We start from the raw sequence: 15112 nt of genomic DNA, 5'->3' as shown, positions 1-15112 counted from the left end.
AGAGCTGAGCAGAAAGGCTGGGCTTTGGAGGGGCTGAGGCACAGCCTCGCATACCAATGGCTGCTACAGCCAGGCTTCTCCCATTCCCTCCTCCTCTCTTCCCTCCTAGGAGTGGAGCCCCAGCTGGGAGAGCAGGAGGTCAGAGAGGAGGGGTGCTCAGCCCCAGGGATCTGAGGCTTGCCAGGGCAGGAGCCAGGCTGGGGTCCTATCTTGCCCTCAGAGGACGAGGCCCTGGGGTGGGGCAGGGAGATGGCCACCCTGAGGCCTACAGGGCAGAGGGCGCCCCCAGCTCCCCAACCCTCAGGGTCTGGGATGTGTAGGAGCTAGGACTCCTCACCCCTACCCCACTCGACCCTGCCCGGGGGCCTCCTGGCACCCCTGCCAAAGGAGCACTCGATTGATTGATTGATTGATTGATTTTAGATTTTAGATTTTATTTATTCATTCATGAGGGACACAGAGAGAGAGGCAGAGACATAGGCAGAGGGAGAAGTAGGCTCCCTGTGGGGAGCCTGATGCAGGACTCAATCCCAGGACCCTGGGATCACAACCTGAGCGGAAGGCAGATGCTCACCTAGGCATCCCAGGAACACATGTTTTAGAGCCACACAAAACTGCCTCCTCGTTGCTAAGTGGCCTTGAAGAAGCTCCCTCCCCAGCCTGTGTCCTGAGAGGCACAGACAGCAAAGGAAGCAGCCCGACCAGCTGTGTCTGGTGGGTAAAATTTCTGGGGAAGCCCCTCCTAGTGTCTAACTTAAATTCTCTGTGGAGCAAGTGGTGGCTGCCTCTCTTCTGAGAAGGGAATGTTTGGCCCCAGTACAGAATCTAATATTCCAAAAAGCACCGAGGGTAAGGAGTCAGCCGTGTGGTCTTCTCATTCCCTTCCTTTAAGGGCCTCATTTTTCCATTCTGTGCATGGAGGTGCTGGGCTAGACTGAGGGTACCTTGCCGGGATCCAAGGAGGAGCCTCTGGATTTCTGCTACCCTCTCTGAAATCATGGGGAGAACTGCCTCCTGGCTTCCTGCAATGGTGGAGGGTGGAGGGGTCAGGAGGGTGGGGGCCCCAGCCCCCCACCATTTCCTCACACACAAGTGCTCCTTCCATTGACCAGATTGCACCACGTTTGGAAGCTGATCCTGTGCCCGATCCAGTCCTGTTTCCCATGGTCCTCTAATTGGTCCCTGTGGGTTCAGTATTACCTCTCCTGGCCCTCTATCAACTCATCCTCAGCTGCCCCCATCCTCCCCCAACCCCTTCCCGCTCTTCCCTCCAAGTCTACCCTCCAATCTTCCCTACCTCAGCTCTGAGGAGGGTCTTTCTCAAGTGCCATCCTGACCCCGCTGCTCCAAGCTCCAGCACCTGCATGGCTCCCCTCCATGGGAGATGGATCACAGACCCCTGGGTCTGGCTGACCCTCTGCCCTCAACTTGACCCCACTGCCCTCTGCAGAACTGCCTCCCCCACAACTCACCCTCCTTAACACACGGAACTCATTCATCCTTCCAGACTTTATGACCAGAGGTCAAATCAATGTCTGTTGAGTGAATGAATGATACTAAGAGAAGCTCTTTGGTGACAGGTCTGTGCTGGCTTCTGGGGTACAGGAATGAACAAGGCGGACTAGGTCATCCCCCATAGGCTGCCATGCTGGTAACAAAACCAGTAAACAGATTTAAAGACAAGATAAAAAAATAATAAAAATAAAAAAAAAATAAAGACAAGATCATTTATGGGACCAAGGTGTAGTCTCCAAAATAAAGGTGATTCGGCTGGGTGGTCAGAGGAGGCCTCTTTGCGGAGGTGACACTTTCATTGAGACTTGAAAGATAAGAAGCCAGTCTGGAAAGAGCTGAAAGACCGTGCCAGGCAGAGGGAGTGGTATATGCAAAGGCCCTGGAGCACAGAAGAACCAGACTATTCAAGGAAGAGATAAAAGGTCAGGATACTGGTGGCAGGTGGTGTGCAGAGTGTGGTATGCAGCCATGTATTCATGCAGAGGAATATGGATTTTATTCTAGGTGTAATAGGAAGCTATTTGAGAGTTTTAAGGAGGAAAATGACATGATCTAATTTATATTTTAAAACGATCATCTGAACAACCACTTTGGAGAGCAATTTGGCAATAACTAGTAAAGTTAAAGATGTGCATATACCACAGCCCCACAGTCCCACTCCGAGGCACGTGAACTTGCAGCACACGTGCATGCAGGGAGTGTCTGCAAGATGCTACTATAGAGAGAACTGGGTGTTCTTGACTGTTGGTCAGTAGGAGGACTGATGGCTGAGGTCGGCCAGCCCCCGCCCAGCCTATTACACAGCAACGGAAAGAGACCAGCTAGAGCAGCACGGGCCTGCCTGGATTAATCCCCCCAGCGTCCCAGGGAACCATAGCAGCCAATCCCAGAAGCTCCCCTTTTTATATAAAACTGAGACACAGGGACGCCTAGTGCCTCAGCGGTTGAGTGTCTGCCTTCAGCCCAGGGCCTGATCCTGGAGTTCCCAGATCGAGTCCCACATCAGGCTCCCTGCATGGAGCCTGCTTCTCCCTCTGCCTGTGTCTCTGCCTCTCTCTCTCTCTCTGTGTCTCTCATGAATAAATAAATAAATAATCTTAAAAAAAAAAGAAAAAAGAAAAGGATCAATTGCTGAAAAGGGTGGACTGGAGGGGTGGGGCGGGAGAGGCGCAGCCAGCAGGGCACAGATGGTGGCCAGGCCTCCCAGCAAAGTTAGAAATAGGGCAGCCTGGGTGGCTCAGCGGTTTAGCACCGCCTTCAGCCCAGGGTGTGATCCTGGAGACTTGGGATCAAGTCCCACCTCAGGCTCCCTGCATGGAGCCTGCTTCTCCCTCTGCCTGTGTCTCTGCCTCTCTCTCTCTCACTCTGTATCTCTCATGAGTAAATAAATAAAATCTTTAAAAAGTATCCTTTAATAAAAAAAAGAAAGAAAGAAAGAAATAGAACCAGTCTGCCTGGCTGCTGAGCGCCGACACTCTTTTCTCCGCCCAGCCCATGGTTTGTGTTCTGCTCCAATACACCTAGTTTTTCTCTAGAAGAGAAAAGTGAAGCTCAGAGAGAGCAAGAGGCTGCCTGGGGTCACCCAGCAAGCTGAAGGTGGAGGAGGAACCTGTGACCCTGAGGCCTGTCCAGCTGAGGCTGAGCAGAGGGGTCAGGGCTGTCTTGGGGACATACTCCCACTGATCCCAGCAGCGAAGTTAGGGCCCCCTGGTCCTCCCCCACCCGGGACACTTTGTCTGCTATCACTCTCCCACTCGCCAGCCAGCACTCCCCTGGGCCCCAGCCCCTCATTCCTGCTGAGACGAGCCTGCACCCGGCTGGCTGGGGCCCAAGCCATCTCCTGGTAATTGGGTTTCAGGGATGCTCATGGTTATGCTAATGGCGCTCTGTGAGCTCTGGCCCCCTGGCTCCTGGGGGAGGGGAGGCCCGGCAGGCAGCTGGGTCCCAGCGCTGCATCCCCTGGAAAATAACTCCTGCTTCATTCAAACCCCGGCTCCCCCGCCTACCAGCTGCGTGGCCTTGGGCAAGTCATGCAGCTTGGCACAGACTCCCTTTCCTCATCGGTAAAGTGGGAAAAATAATAGTACCCTCTCATGAGGCTCTCAGGGGAGGGAAAGATGAAAGGATCCACTGGAAACACTTGGCCCAGTGCCTGGCATAGAGAATTTGCTCAATAAATGCATTAGTAACTAATTTTTGTTTTTATTTAAAGAGGTCCTACAGGCAAATACGGACAGGGGCTAGCATCATCTGTGTGATGAGCTAATGGGTGATTCACTTTCTTTTGCTTTTTGTTTATGTATATTATCCAATTTTGGGCAATCAACATGAATTTCTTGTATAACAAAACACCAGTAAGTGGAAGTCGCCTGGGGATGGGACTTGGAGACTGTTGAGGGACACTGAGGTTCCAAGGGTTTGGGGTGCTGCTAGGGGGGCGGATGACTGGGAGGTTGGGTCTCCAGGGGCAGGGTCAAGAAACCCAGGCAGAAGGGGGACAAAGGAGAGGCCCAAGCCCTGGAGAACCACAGCCGGGGCACCTGCTTTGAGTTTAAATGACCAACTGGGTGGGTTTTGTAGGCAGAGGCCTGGGGGAGGGCCACAGAGTAGGATGGTGTGGGTGGGGCAGGGCTGAGGGAGGCCTGGCCAAGGTTCCAGAGGCTCTGCAGTGAAGGGGGCCTGACACAGGGGAGAGGGAGACCCTAGAAGTGGGGGCGTGGCTGCGTACAGCTCTCAACAGATTTAGAGGATCTCAGGGTTCCTCTCAGAGAAGATGGAGTGGGGGCTCAGTCCTCGGAGCAAACAGACCAGATCTGGCTGAGTGGGGTACTTAGTGGCCCAGGCTCCAGTCGGACCAACAGGATTGAAACCCCCTCTCCACTGCCCTAACCTGTGTGGCCTTGGGCCACACACTTATCTGAGCCTCAGTTTCCCCATGTGGAGAAGGGAGCTGCGCATGCTGCAAGGTCTCTGTGGCTCTCCCTAGGAAGCACTTGATGGGAAGAAGCTGCTGTTGAAATTATTAATCCAGCCCCCGTCAGCAGGCTGACCTCCTTCTTCCTGGCTGACCCGGGACCCCGTACCTGCTGCCACTGTGAAGCCCTGAGGACATAACAGTTTGACAGGCATTTTTTTTAGATTTTATTTTTAAATAATCTCTCCACCTGATGTGGGGCTCGACCTTAAAAACCCTGAGATCAAGAATCATGCTTTTCCCACTGAGCCAGCCAGGCGCCCAGTTTTATGGCCATTTTAAACTATATAATCTATGCCCCACAAGGGCCTCGATTACCTGACCTCTCTAACCCATAGATGAGGAACCCCGAGGCCCCAGTAGGTAGTGCAAAATCACAGCTAGGGGTATCAGGACCAGGAGTTGCAAAGCAGAAGGATGGTAGCTCCCCCTGCTAAGGGAGGCAGCCTTGCACAAATCTGTGCCTCAGTTTCCCCATCTGTAAATAGGGCGGGAAGCAGTGAGTGTCCATATGTCCATATATGTTTAGGTGATCAGCAGAGGTCTCTTGGGAAAGCCTGCAGGTGGTGCTGATGTGAGCCCCCAGCCCCATAAGGCCCTTGTCCCCCAGCCTGGGGAATGTCCAGGGAGCCTCACATCCCCCACCCCCAGGCAGCCCCACCTCACAGGACAGTGACCTTGGCCTGGGGGACAGACTCTATCAAACACAGCAACTGCTTTCACAGCTTGAGATGCCTTTGAAGTCTCTTGTTTTATCTTCAAAAATTGAGCACATGTCACATTTTATTCCATCTGTGGGACGTTTCTAATCTAAAGCATATTTTAAACAAGTCATCCTCCGGTAACACGATACCCACCTCAGGCTGTAAGAAGTGCAGGCAGGCCATGGGGCTGATGTCCCAAGAACACAGCCCACTCCCCTAAACCTCTTGACAGGGCTGGAGCTACCGGTCAGTCAACCCATCAGCTTGGAGGCACCAGGTGCCCTGCCAGACTGGGGTGCAGGCAAGGGGCAGCAGGGTCTCAGCCAGGACAGGGGTAGCTGCAGTGGAACCGGGGTGTTGGAAGATGTGCAGGCATTGGGGGAGGTTCCTGCTCCCTCTCCAGGCCTGGGAGGGGTCACCTGGCAATGCAGTAGCCAGCAGGTCCCCCACCCCCCACCCCAATCTTGTCTGCCAGGAGCTACTCTTGCCCTCATCGTCTCTGACCTTCTCTCCTACTTCCTTCCCCCACTCACTCGGCTTCAACCAAAGTGGCCTCCTCACTCTGCCTCAGGACCTTTTCATAGGCCATCCCCAGCCTTGCGGTATGTCCCTCACAGCTGGATCCTTCTGTTCAGCAGATCCTTGACTCCTTCCAGATCACCCCACCCCTGCAGCCCTGCTGCTGGTCAGCCACTCCCTCCTCACTTCACAACCGCAGACATAAATGGTAATCCTTGTTCGAGTTTATTCTTGTTCTGTTGTTTCTACTGTCTGCCTCCTGGATAATGAGCTCTGTGCCAGCAGCGCCTTGCCCAGCTGTGCCCCAGAGCCTGGCACATAGTAAGGGCTGGATGTGTATTTGCCAAATGAAAGAAGGCTGAGATCCAGCCTCCTGAGGAGGGGTGGAAGGGAATAGGCCCGGCCCAGGGGCTGGGGGATTGAGGGGAGCAGCCCCCACCTCCCTGAGCCTGGCTGGAGGTCTCTCAGGCATTGGAGGAGGCCAGGACAAGGTGTTGGGAGCAGCGGGCAGGGCACATGGCAGCGTTAGCAGCAGCCTCAGCACGCAGAGGGGCTGTGACGGGCTCAAAGTCACCGCTGCGCCTGTTCACCCAGCCTCTCCCCGGCCCAGTAACCTGCTCAGCGCTTTCCTCAGGTCACTGGGTCTCCTCTCCAGCACCCAGCCCCCACACAATGCCCCCTCTCCTCCCACATCCTGGCCTGGCAGATTTGTCAGGGAAGAGCCTGGGCAGCTCCTGCATGGCCTCCTGCCACTGTCCTTGGACCAGCCGCATCCCCAGCATACACACACACCCCAACCCAGGTCCTGCCTCCCGAGGGCCCCTAGGGTAGGCTCTTCTGCAGGTCTTGGTGGGTGAGATCCTGGGCTGCAGAGCCAGGCAGACCCCTGGATGGCCTCACCAAGTGACTCTGGGCATAGCCCCTAACCTGGTGGTTCATTCAGTAAATTGTTGGTGGTCACCTGCTGTGTACGGGGCCCTGTGCTGGGAGCTGGGGACAAGTAGGAATGACAGACACAGCATTGGGAGGCCAAGTAGCAAGCACTGACCCAGGCAGTGATGCTGGAGACAGTGATTGACTGCCCCCAGGAGCCCACAGATAGCTGGGTGCAGGTCTGAAGGCTGGCTCTAGGGGTGGGGGATGTAAGGGTCTCCTCTAGGCAGAGGTACCAGCCCATGCAAAGGCCCTGGGGCTGGAGGACATGGAGTTTGAGGACCTGGAGTGTGGCTGAGGGGGAGATGAAGGAAGAGGTGGAGGGGAGGAGTCAGGATGCTCCACGCTAGTGGCCAGTTTTTTTTTTTTTTTAAGTAAACTCTATCCCCAACGTAGGGCTTGAACTCACAACCCATAGATCGAGAGTCACACGTCTACTGACTGAGCTAATCAGGTACCCATAGGGGCCAGTTCTTTATCCTGGGAGCAAAGGAGAGCTTTGGGAGGGTTTCGTCAGGAAACTGAGGGTAAAACAGGATATGCTCAAATTTGCCTTATGAGAAGATTGTTCTCTATGGCTCAGCTCTCTCGGCTGTAAAATGGGTTGGTGACATGCCTTCCACACAGGGTGAGGATTAAGGAAGTCAGCGTGAGTTGGAGCTTACCCAGCCTCGGCCCCGGCGCTTCTGCCACCACGGGCCCTTTCTCTATCAAAATATATTAGACAGAGGATCACTTAAATACATAGAACAATTAATAACAAACAAAAAAATGTATGTTAGAAGCTGATTTCATGACTTTGTTGGCATAAACACAAAAAGTATTAACGTTATATACTAAAAATAATTTCAAACTAAAACTTCATTTACTCTTCTGATTTTATTTCTAATTTTCTTAAAGATTATTAATTTGAGAGAGAGAGAGAGAGAGAGAGAGAGAGAGAACGCACACTTGCACATGCCCGAGGGGTAGGAGGGGCAGAGGGAGAGACTCTCAATCACTCCCCAGTCCGCAGAGGAGGGCCTCCATCCCATGACCCTGAGATCATGACCTGAGCCGAAACCAAGAATTGGGCATTCAACCGACCTGAGCCACCCAAGCACCCCTCCATTTCTGATTTTAAAAGAAATTATGGGGATCCCTGGGTGGCGCAGCGGTTTGGCGCCTGCCTTTGGCCCAGGGCGCGATCCTGGAGACCCGGGATCGAATCCCACATCGGGCTCCCGGTGCATGGAGCCTGCTTCTCCCTCCGCCTGTGTCTCTGCCTCTCTCTCTCTCTCTCTGTGACTATCATAAATAAATAAAAAATTTAAAAAAAAAATAAAAAAAAAAATAAAAGAAATTATGTTGGGATCCCTGGGCGGCTCCATGGTTGAGCACCCACCTTTGGCCCGGGGCGTGATCCTGGGGTCTGGGGATTGAGTCCCACATCGAGCTCCCTGCATGGAGCCTGCTTCTCCCTCTGGCTGTGTCTCTGCCTCTCTCTCTCTCTCTCTCTCTCTCTGTCTCTCATGAATAGATAAATAAAATCTAAAAAAAAAAATTGATTAGGGCAGCCTGGGTGGCTCAGCGGTTTAACGCTGCCTTCAGCCCAGGGAGTGACCCTGGAGACTTGGGATCGAGTCCCATGTCGGGCTCCCTGCATGGAGCCTGCTTCTCCCTCTGCCTGTGTCTCTGCCTCTTTCTATGTGTCTCTCATGAATAAATAAATAAAATATTTAAATAAATAAATAAATAAATAAATAAATAAATAAATAAATAAAATCTTAAAAAAAAAAGAAATTATGCTTTAGTGGGTTACTAAAAACATTATGGGCCCCAGGCACAGGCCCACTCTGCCCTGCCCAACCCTCAAAGCCAGGGCCATTCTTTTAATGGGTGGGGGACAGGAGGGGTGGGTAGTGGGGGGCCGGTCGAAGAGGAAGAGGCGCCTGTGTGCTGAGCCTCCAAGCTGCCCCCCACCGCCCCCTCCCTCCAGCCTGCTGAGCAGCAGGCAGAGCCAACCTCAGCCTTTCTTCCCCTGCAGAGTGCTCCTCTGACCGCTGCAGCTCCTCCTCCTGCCCAAGGAAATGCTCAGACTCCAGAGGCCCTCACACACTGCCTGCCCTGCCTCTCCCTGCCCTGCGTGCCTTCTTGTCCCTCCAAAGGTGGGCTACTGCCTCCCACAAGCCTCAGCTCAAATGCCACCTCCTCTGTGAAGCCCTCCCAGTCTCCGGGCTTTACCGGATCTAGTACCTCCCTCACCTACCCCGTTTAGGGCCAGGAGCTCCTGAGGCCCAGGGACTGTGTCTCTACATACTTGGTGGCACGTGGCAAGTGGCTGGCACATGATTAAAGTGTTCTGTGTGGAGAGTGAAGAGGGGCCAGCCAGGACCAGCAGCTGTTGCCTGGGGCCTCCTCTGACCTATAATGACAGTGGCCAAGCACCAGGGGTCTGGTCATCTCCCCTTTCCTCAGCGGTGACTTCACACCAGCCCCTGAAGCCCCAGGCTGTAGATGCTGGGGCATTAACTGGGGAGCCACCCCCCCAGCCCCCGCTGCCCGCAGGTTGCAACTGTGGGGCGGGGGCGGGGAAGGGGGTTCCCCCAGAGGAGGTGCTCCAGACCTGAGAAGGTGTGAAGCAGGGGAAGGTGGCATGGGGGCCATGCAGAGGGGCAGGGAAGGGAGGCAGAATGTGTGGAGGAAGGGAGCGATGTCCCCAGAGGCCCAGAGGGCCCTGTCAGGGGACAGAGGATTTGACAATGACTGGCATTGAGGGGTATGGACCTCATTTCCACCCTGAGGTCACAGGCCCGGCACTGAGGCTCAGAGCCAGTTAATCATGTCCAGTAGAGCATGGTGCAGGCATGTCTGCAACTGGGGGATGGGGCAGGATGGGACCACCTCACCTGCCTGGGGACCAGCAAGCCCACAGAGTGAAAAGATTGGGAACAGACCCCCATAGCTCCCAGGGTGTATGCATGCTCTGGCCGAGGAACCTGCGTGCCCCCACACCCACCCTCACCCCCACCCAAGCCAGAACAGGCCCAGGCCCCTTCCCTCAGTCCCAGGGCAAACGAGGTCTAAGCTCAGCTCACTCAGCCCCTCAGGAGCTCAGAGACCCCTGCTTTGCTGGGCCATGGGGGGGTCCCTTGGGTGGGGCCAGGTCACAAACCGGGGCTTCCTTGGAAGGCCAGTGCCTGTCTCCACGGCCTATGGCTCCTTGCCCATCACCACGCACATCACAAACATTTTCAGACACAGGGAGCCTGTAGGGTTGAAGGAGGTTGCTGACTGGGGCACCTGGTTGGCTCAGTCAGTGGAATGTGCGACTCTTGATCTCGGGGTTGTGAGTTCGAGCTCCATAGTAGGTGTAGAGATTACTTACAAAAATAAAATATTGAAGAAGAAAGAGGAGGAGCAAAAAAAAAAAAAAAAAAGAAGAAGAAGAAGGAGGAGAGGAGGAGCACACGGACAACCAGCTGTAGCCATCGTGGGTCCAGTGCCTCCCCTCCCCTCTGTGAGCCTATCTCCTCCTCTGAAAAATGGGCTAATGACCAGTTGTGATTTAGAGCTTAAACCAAACTGAAGGGAGCCTGGTGGGAACAGCAGAAGGAGAAGGAGCTGGAGACTCGAGCAGGCGTCTGGGGTGGGGGAGAGCTGGCCCTGGCCTGGGGAACAGGCAGGCCTGGAACCACCCTGCTCTGGATGGGCAGATGGGTTGCTCCCCTTTGTGCTTCCCTTTCTCCCCAAGTCTCCAGGCCATTCCCTCGAGCAGCCTGGCCCAGCTGCGAGTGTCTTGGGCAGCTTTATGGGGGCACTCTGTGGCCAGGCTCCCAGGGGAGGGGGCCACACAGGGGCTCAAGAGAAAGAGGAGGGTAGAACTGGGTGCAGACTGCTGGCTTGTGGCACTTCCGTTGAGACTGTCAACCCCATGGGCTACAGGAAGCCGACACTGCAGACCAGCCTCCTAGGACACTCGCTGAGCTTGAAGACAAGCCAGTGACCAGATCTTCTGGGCAGCCCAAGACAGCCCGAGTGCCAGCCCTGCCCACCTCTTCCCGCCTGGGGCAGGTAACACCGGCTGGCCACCTGGCCCACCCTTCCCCTGGCTCAGCCTGGCGAGTCCTTTCTGCCCCGGGGCCACCTTCCTTGTCAGCCCCTGGATGTTCCCGGCCTGGTGGACATCGGAGCCATTCACCCCAGTCCCTTGACCTAGGCGGATCTGCACACGGTGGGGTCCAAGGGATGCCAGGCAGGTGGGGGTTGGTCCCTTACCAATAGGGGCCTACAGAACAGCAGGTCAGCGCCCCTTCCCCTCCCGCCCCTTCAAGGCTCACTGCCAGCACGTTTGGCACCGAGCCTTCTGTGAGCAGGAGCCAGCTCGTTTGTGGCTGGTGTTAATTAAGAGAGAGGTGGGGGGTGGGGGGGACAGGCCACGGAGGGCAGCTTCCGACAGCTGCCAGAACTGCTCTGGGCCAACCCAAGGTGCCCAGGCCTCCCCTGTTGGCTCCAGGGCAGGGTTGTCCACATGTCCAGCCCCTCCTCTCTGCAGCCCAACCCTTGGGCTAGGGGGTGGGTCCAGACTGCATTTGAAGGGCCTACTGTGTGGAAGAGTCAGGCCCCAGCCCTTGCCAGGGGGAGAGGAGCCTCCCTGCCTTAAGGTCAGCCCGCTCTGTGGCTTGACTAGAGAGTCAGACCCTGTTCTGATCCTGCCACTGTCACTGTGCAACTCAACCTCCAGCCTCAGGTTCCTTGTCTATAAAATGGGAACCATAGCACCTCCCCTGTGGCTTTGTTATGATAGGAAGTGGCATCCTTGGTGCAAAGCAGGCAGTCCACAGACTTGGAAGCATGCTTTCCTGGGGCAGCGGCCTCATCCAGAGCCGTCTGGGAGCCGGGTCCTTTGGGCATGCCTGCATCTGCCTGGGTGTCTCGCTGGTTCTTCTCATGCTCGGGCCCCAGTGCCCGGCTGCCTTGCCGCCTGCTCAGCTCTCCCTCCTCCCACATTCCCTGCAGCCCCCAGCTCTGCTCTGGGAGCGCCCAGCCGCTCCTCGCCTCTCCATCTTAATTAGCTGCTTGTATTAATCTTGCAAGTAACGTGGCAACTTGCAGCCCTGGGTTTTCAGGCTGTGGAATTAATTATTCCCCAAGCGAAGAGCTGTCAGCTCTGGGAGACCAGCCACTCGGAGCCGCCCGACACCACTTAGCAGGTCCACAACGTCTGCACAGCACCCTAGGTGGGCAGCCTAGCCAGCCCGGAAGGGGGCCCCACTCCTGGCCTGGGCTCTCCTCCGTGTCCCTCCTCCAGACCCCTGAGGTAGGTGGGGTGCGGGAGCAATGGAGGAGTGGCAGGCCCTGCCCTGGAGCCGGGACTCCTGGGGCTAGAGGGGGCCAAGGCACAGCTGGTCTCCCCACCTGGGCAGCACCTGCCCCATCTCGCCCATCACTTACCCTGATGAGCACCAGCGGTTAACACAGATGCAACTGCGTGGCCAGAAGCTGCAGCCCTGGCTGGTGAGGGGCACTGACCTGCACGGCCCTGACAGGCCGGCGGAGAGGCTGCCAGCTTCACTTTGCCCTCACATCAGCCCCGTGCGGAAGCAGGGGAGGCAGCCGGCCAGGCAGAGTGAGACGGACAGGTTGGCCCCAGCAGCCAGCAGTCCTGCTCCAGTCCAGAGAGGGGGCAGGGGGCCGGAGGAGCCGAGGATCCCTCCCTCTCTCCCTTGACTTTCACACCAAGAGATGCTGTTCTCTCCAGGGGAAACTGAGGCACAGAGCAACATGGTTCAGGTCACCTGTCTCTTGAACCACGTTTGGTTCTGTCCCAGGGCTGCATGCCCTCACCGTTCTGCCCCGGAATATGGCCCCTATGTCACACACAATCCCTGTCATCTGTTGGGTGCCCCCCGCCCCGGTTCACAGGCTCATGCTCTTACCCCGCACCCTCATACACACTCATTCCCTGGACAGTACTCAGCACAGATGCACAGATTGTTTTCTAGCGGCTTCTGGTTGTGCCGCTCCACAGCCCTTGAGCTCCTAGGGCAGGGACAGGCCTGACACAGATGGGCCTCGGGAAACATCGGGTCATCAGAATGAATGAATGAGGGGATGCACGTGGCCACAGGTCTTCTGCTCCCCCAGCCCCTTCCCTCAGCTGTTTCTGGGGTGGGCAGCTGGGCCCCTGCCACCCTGCAAACCCCAGACCCATCAGGAGCCTCGGCAGGAGAGGAAGTCCCGGCCTCCCCCACCCCCCCGTTTATCTGCACCTGCCTCACAGAAGACCCTGTGCCCAGAGTCTGAAGACCCGGGGACCCCGGCCCCCCTGCGCTCTGGCCCAGCTGCCAGCACCCCCACCTCCCCTCCCCACATGCTGCTGGCCCACCCAGCTGACTAGCCTCTCTCTCTCTCTCTCTCTCACAGCCAACAGCTCCCTGCTCGGAGGTGGCGGTGGTAAGTGGACCCTGTCCGTGGTGCGGGGACTCGGGCTCAGGGGGGTAGGTTCCTGAAGTCTCTCCAGCCACGGCTGCTTCTTCCCTCTGGGCCTCCTCGTGCACCTCCCCCACCTCTGCAGCCTTCCCCGTGGCCCCCACTGTGCACCCACCGCTCTCAGCCCGGCCTGGCCTGCCATCACTGGGGACAAGCTGGAGCCCATGGTGGCAGACTTGACTCCCTGGCTGCTGGGCGACCTGCAGGGCCCCACCCTCTGAAGAGAGGCCTCCTGGCCTGCAACTGGGTGGAAGCGGGGGGACACTTGAGGGTTAAAAGGGACTGGGCCCAGGACTGGGGGCTGCAGGTGTGGTAGGAAAAGCTGGGCCCTCTGGCTCCAGTGTGCCCACCTGGAAGGGGAGGACAATCTGCTCTGCTCCCCAGCCTCGGAGGGCCACTCCACAGCCAGGACAAGGCCTCACAAAGGCCGGGAGAGCTCTGAGCAGGCGTGTGAGGTCGCTGTCCTTAACCACCACGAGGCAGGGATTCCGGCAGGACCAGGTGAACAAGAGGTGGGAGGTTAGGGTGGGCCCGGCCTCCAGGGATACCGCCTATATGGTCGGCAGGGGACAAGGTGGGGTCAGCCGCCATGCCCCCCGTGGTGGCCTCCGCTGGCCAGTCCCTCCCGGGCAGGCTCGTCCCCGCTGGCTGGGCTGCCCGCTGTCTGCACAGGCAGCAACATGATTGGTGAGCCGGGGGGCAGGGGTTAATGCGCCGTCGGATAAATCCCGGGGGCCGTGTTTACAGTGGCAGTGGCGGGGCCCAGGCCAGGTTTTAAAAGGGGGAAAAATAAAAGGAGCATTAAGGTCAGGAATAAATAAAAGCAGTGCTAAGAGCTGTTGGTGACCAGCGGGATGCAGGACGCGTGGGGGGCGGGGGTCTGTGGCTGGTGAGATTCTCCTCCCTGTCCCTGTGGAGGTCAGAGCTGTCCTGGAGGCCTCACAGAATACGGGGCTTGGCCGGGGCTGGGGCCCAGCTAGAACCTTCTGAAGCCTGTCCCTGCAGGAGGCCTCCGCAGCCGTAGCTGATCTGACGCAGCTGGCCGAGCCTCCTGTTCATTCACCCCCCAGGGAGTGAGCCCCATCCTGGGTGCAGGGCCCTGAGCTGGGTGCTGGACCACAGGGGCCTGGTGCCTGCCCTCCCTGGGCTCACGGTCCCGGGGTCCAGATGAGACCATCCAGGGTGCTCTGTGCGGTGGGGGACCAGTGCTCCTGGAAGGAGGTGATGCCTATGCTGGGACCTGAGGGATGGGTAGACAGCGGCAGAGCAGTGGGCAAGGGGTCCAGGGAGTGGGAACAGCACAGGTGAAGGCTTGAAGTGAGGGAGAACGTGGGGCATCTGGGGAAAGAGGGAAATGGGAGCGGCAGCCCAGTCACGGGAAAGGAGGCAGGAGATGATGCGGGAGCCTCCCAGACCCCATAGGGAGCTGGATTGTTAGCCATTCAGTTCTGGGAGACAAAGGGCCACAAAAAGGTGTGGGCCTTTTGTTATGTTTTTGGTTTTTTTTTTTAAGATTTTATTTATTTATTCACGAGAGACACACAAAGAGGCAGAGACACAGGCAGAGGGAGAAGCAGGCTCCCTGCGGGGGAACCTAATGTGGGACTCGATCCCCGGACCCTGGGATCACGCCCTGAGCTGAAGGCAGCCGCTCAACCGCTGCACCACCCAGGCGTGGCACTGGCCTTTTAAACCCAAAGTCAAAAAAAATAAATAAATAAAAATAATAATAAAAAATAAACCTTAAGTCAGGCCATCACCCCTCTCCTGCTCAGAGCTCTGCCAGGGCTCTCCCCTCGCTCAGAGCCAAGGCCAGGTTCCTACTGGGGCCCACTGGGGCCCACCAGGAGCCCAGCCACCTGCCAGACTCCCTCACTGAGCACCAGCCCCCCTGCTTCTCCTTCTCAGGCCTGGGCACAGGCTGCTTCCTCAGCCCAGAACCCTCCTCCCCAGCCTGCTCTAGTGCCTCTGTCTCCCAGAGCTGCACGTGCTGTGT

The 15112-nt window shown here is 56.9% G+C and overlaps 1 protein-coding gene across 1 annotated transcript in view; it reads left to right on the top strand.

The window, feature by feature from the left end:
• Positions 1–15112, top strand: part of MACROD1 (mono-ADP ribosylhydrolase 1) — a 152746-nt gene that overhangs the window by 125394 nt on the left and 12240 nt on the right. Inside the window, 1 exon segment of the mRNA XM_026004588.2 lies at positions 13051–13080. Within this exon segment, the coding sequence (XP_025860373.2) occupies positions 13051–13080 (30 nt within the window).

Source organism: Vulpes vulpes, chromosome 5 (assembly GCF_048418805.1).
Source record: "Vulpes vulpes isolate BD-2025 chromosome 5, VulVul3, whole genome shotgun sequence".
NCBI lineage: Eukaryota > Metazoa > Chordata > Mammalia > Carnivora > Canidae > Vulpes > Vulpes vulpes.
The sequence above is the reverse complement of the archived record's forward strand: the minus strand, read 5'-3'. Positions and strand labels throughout refer to the sequence as shown.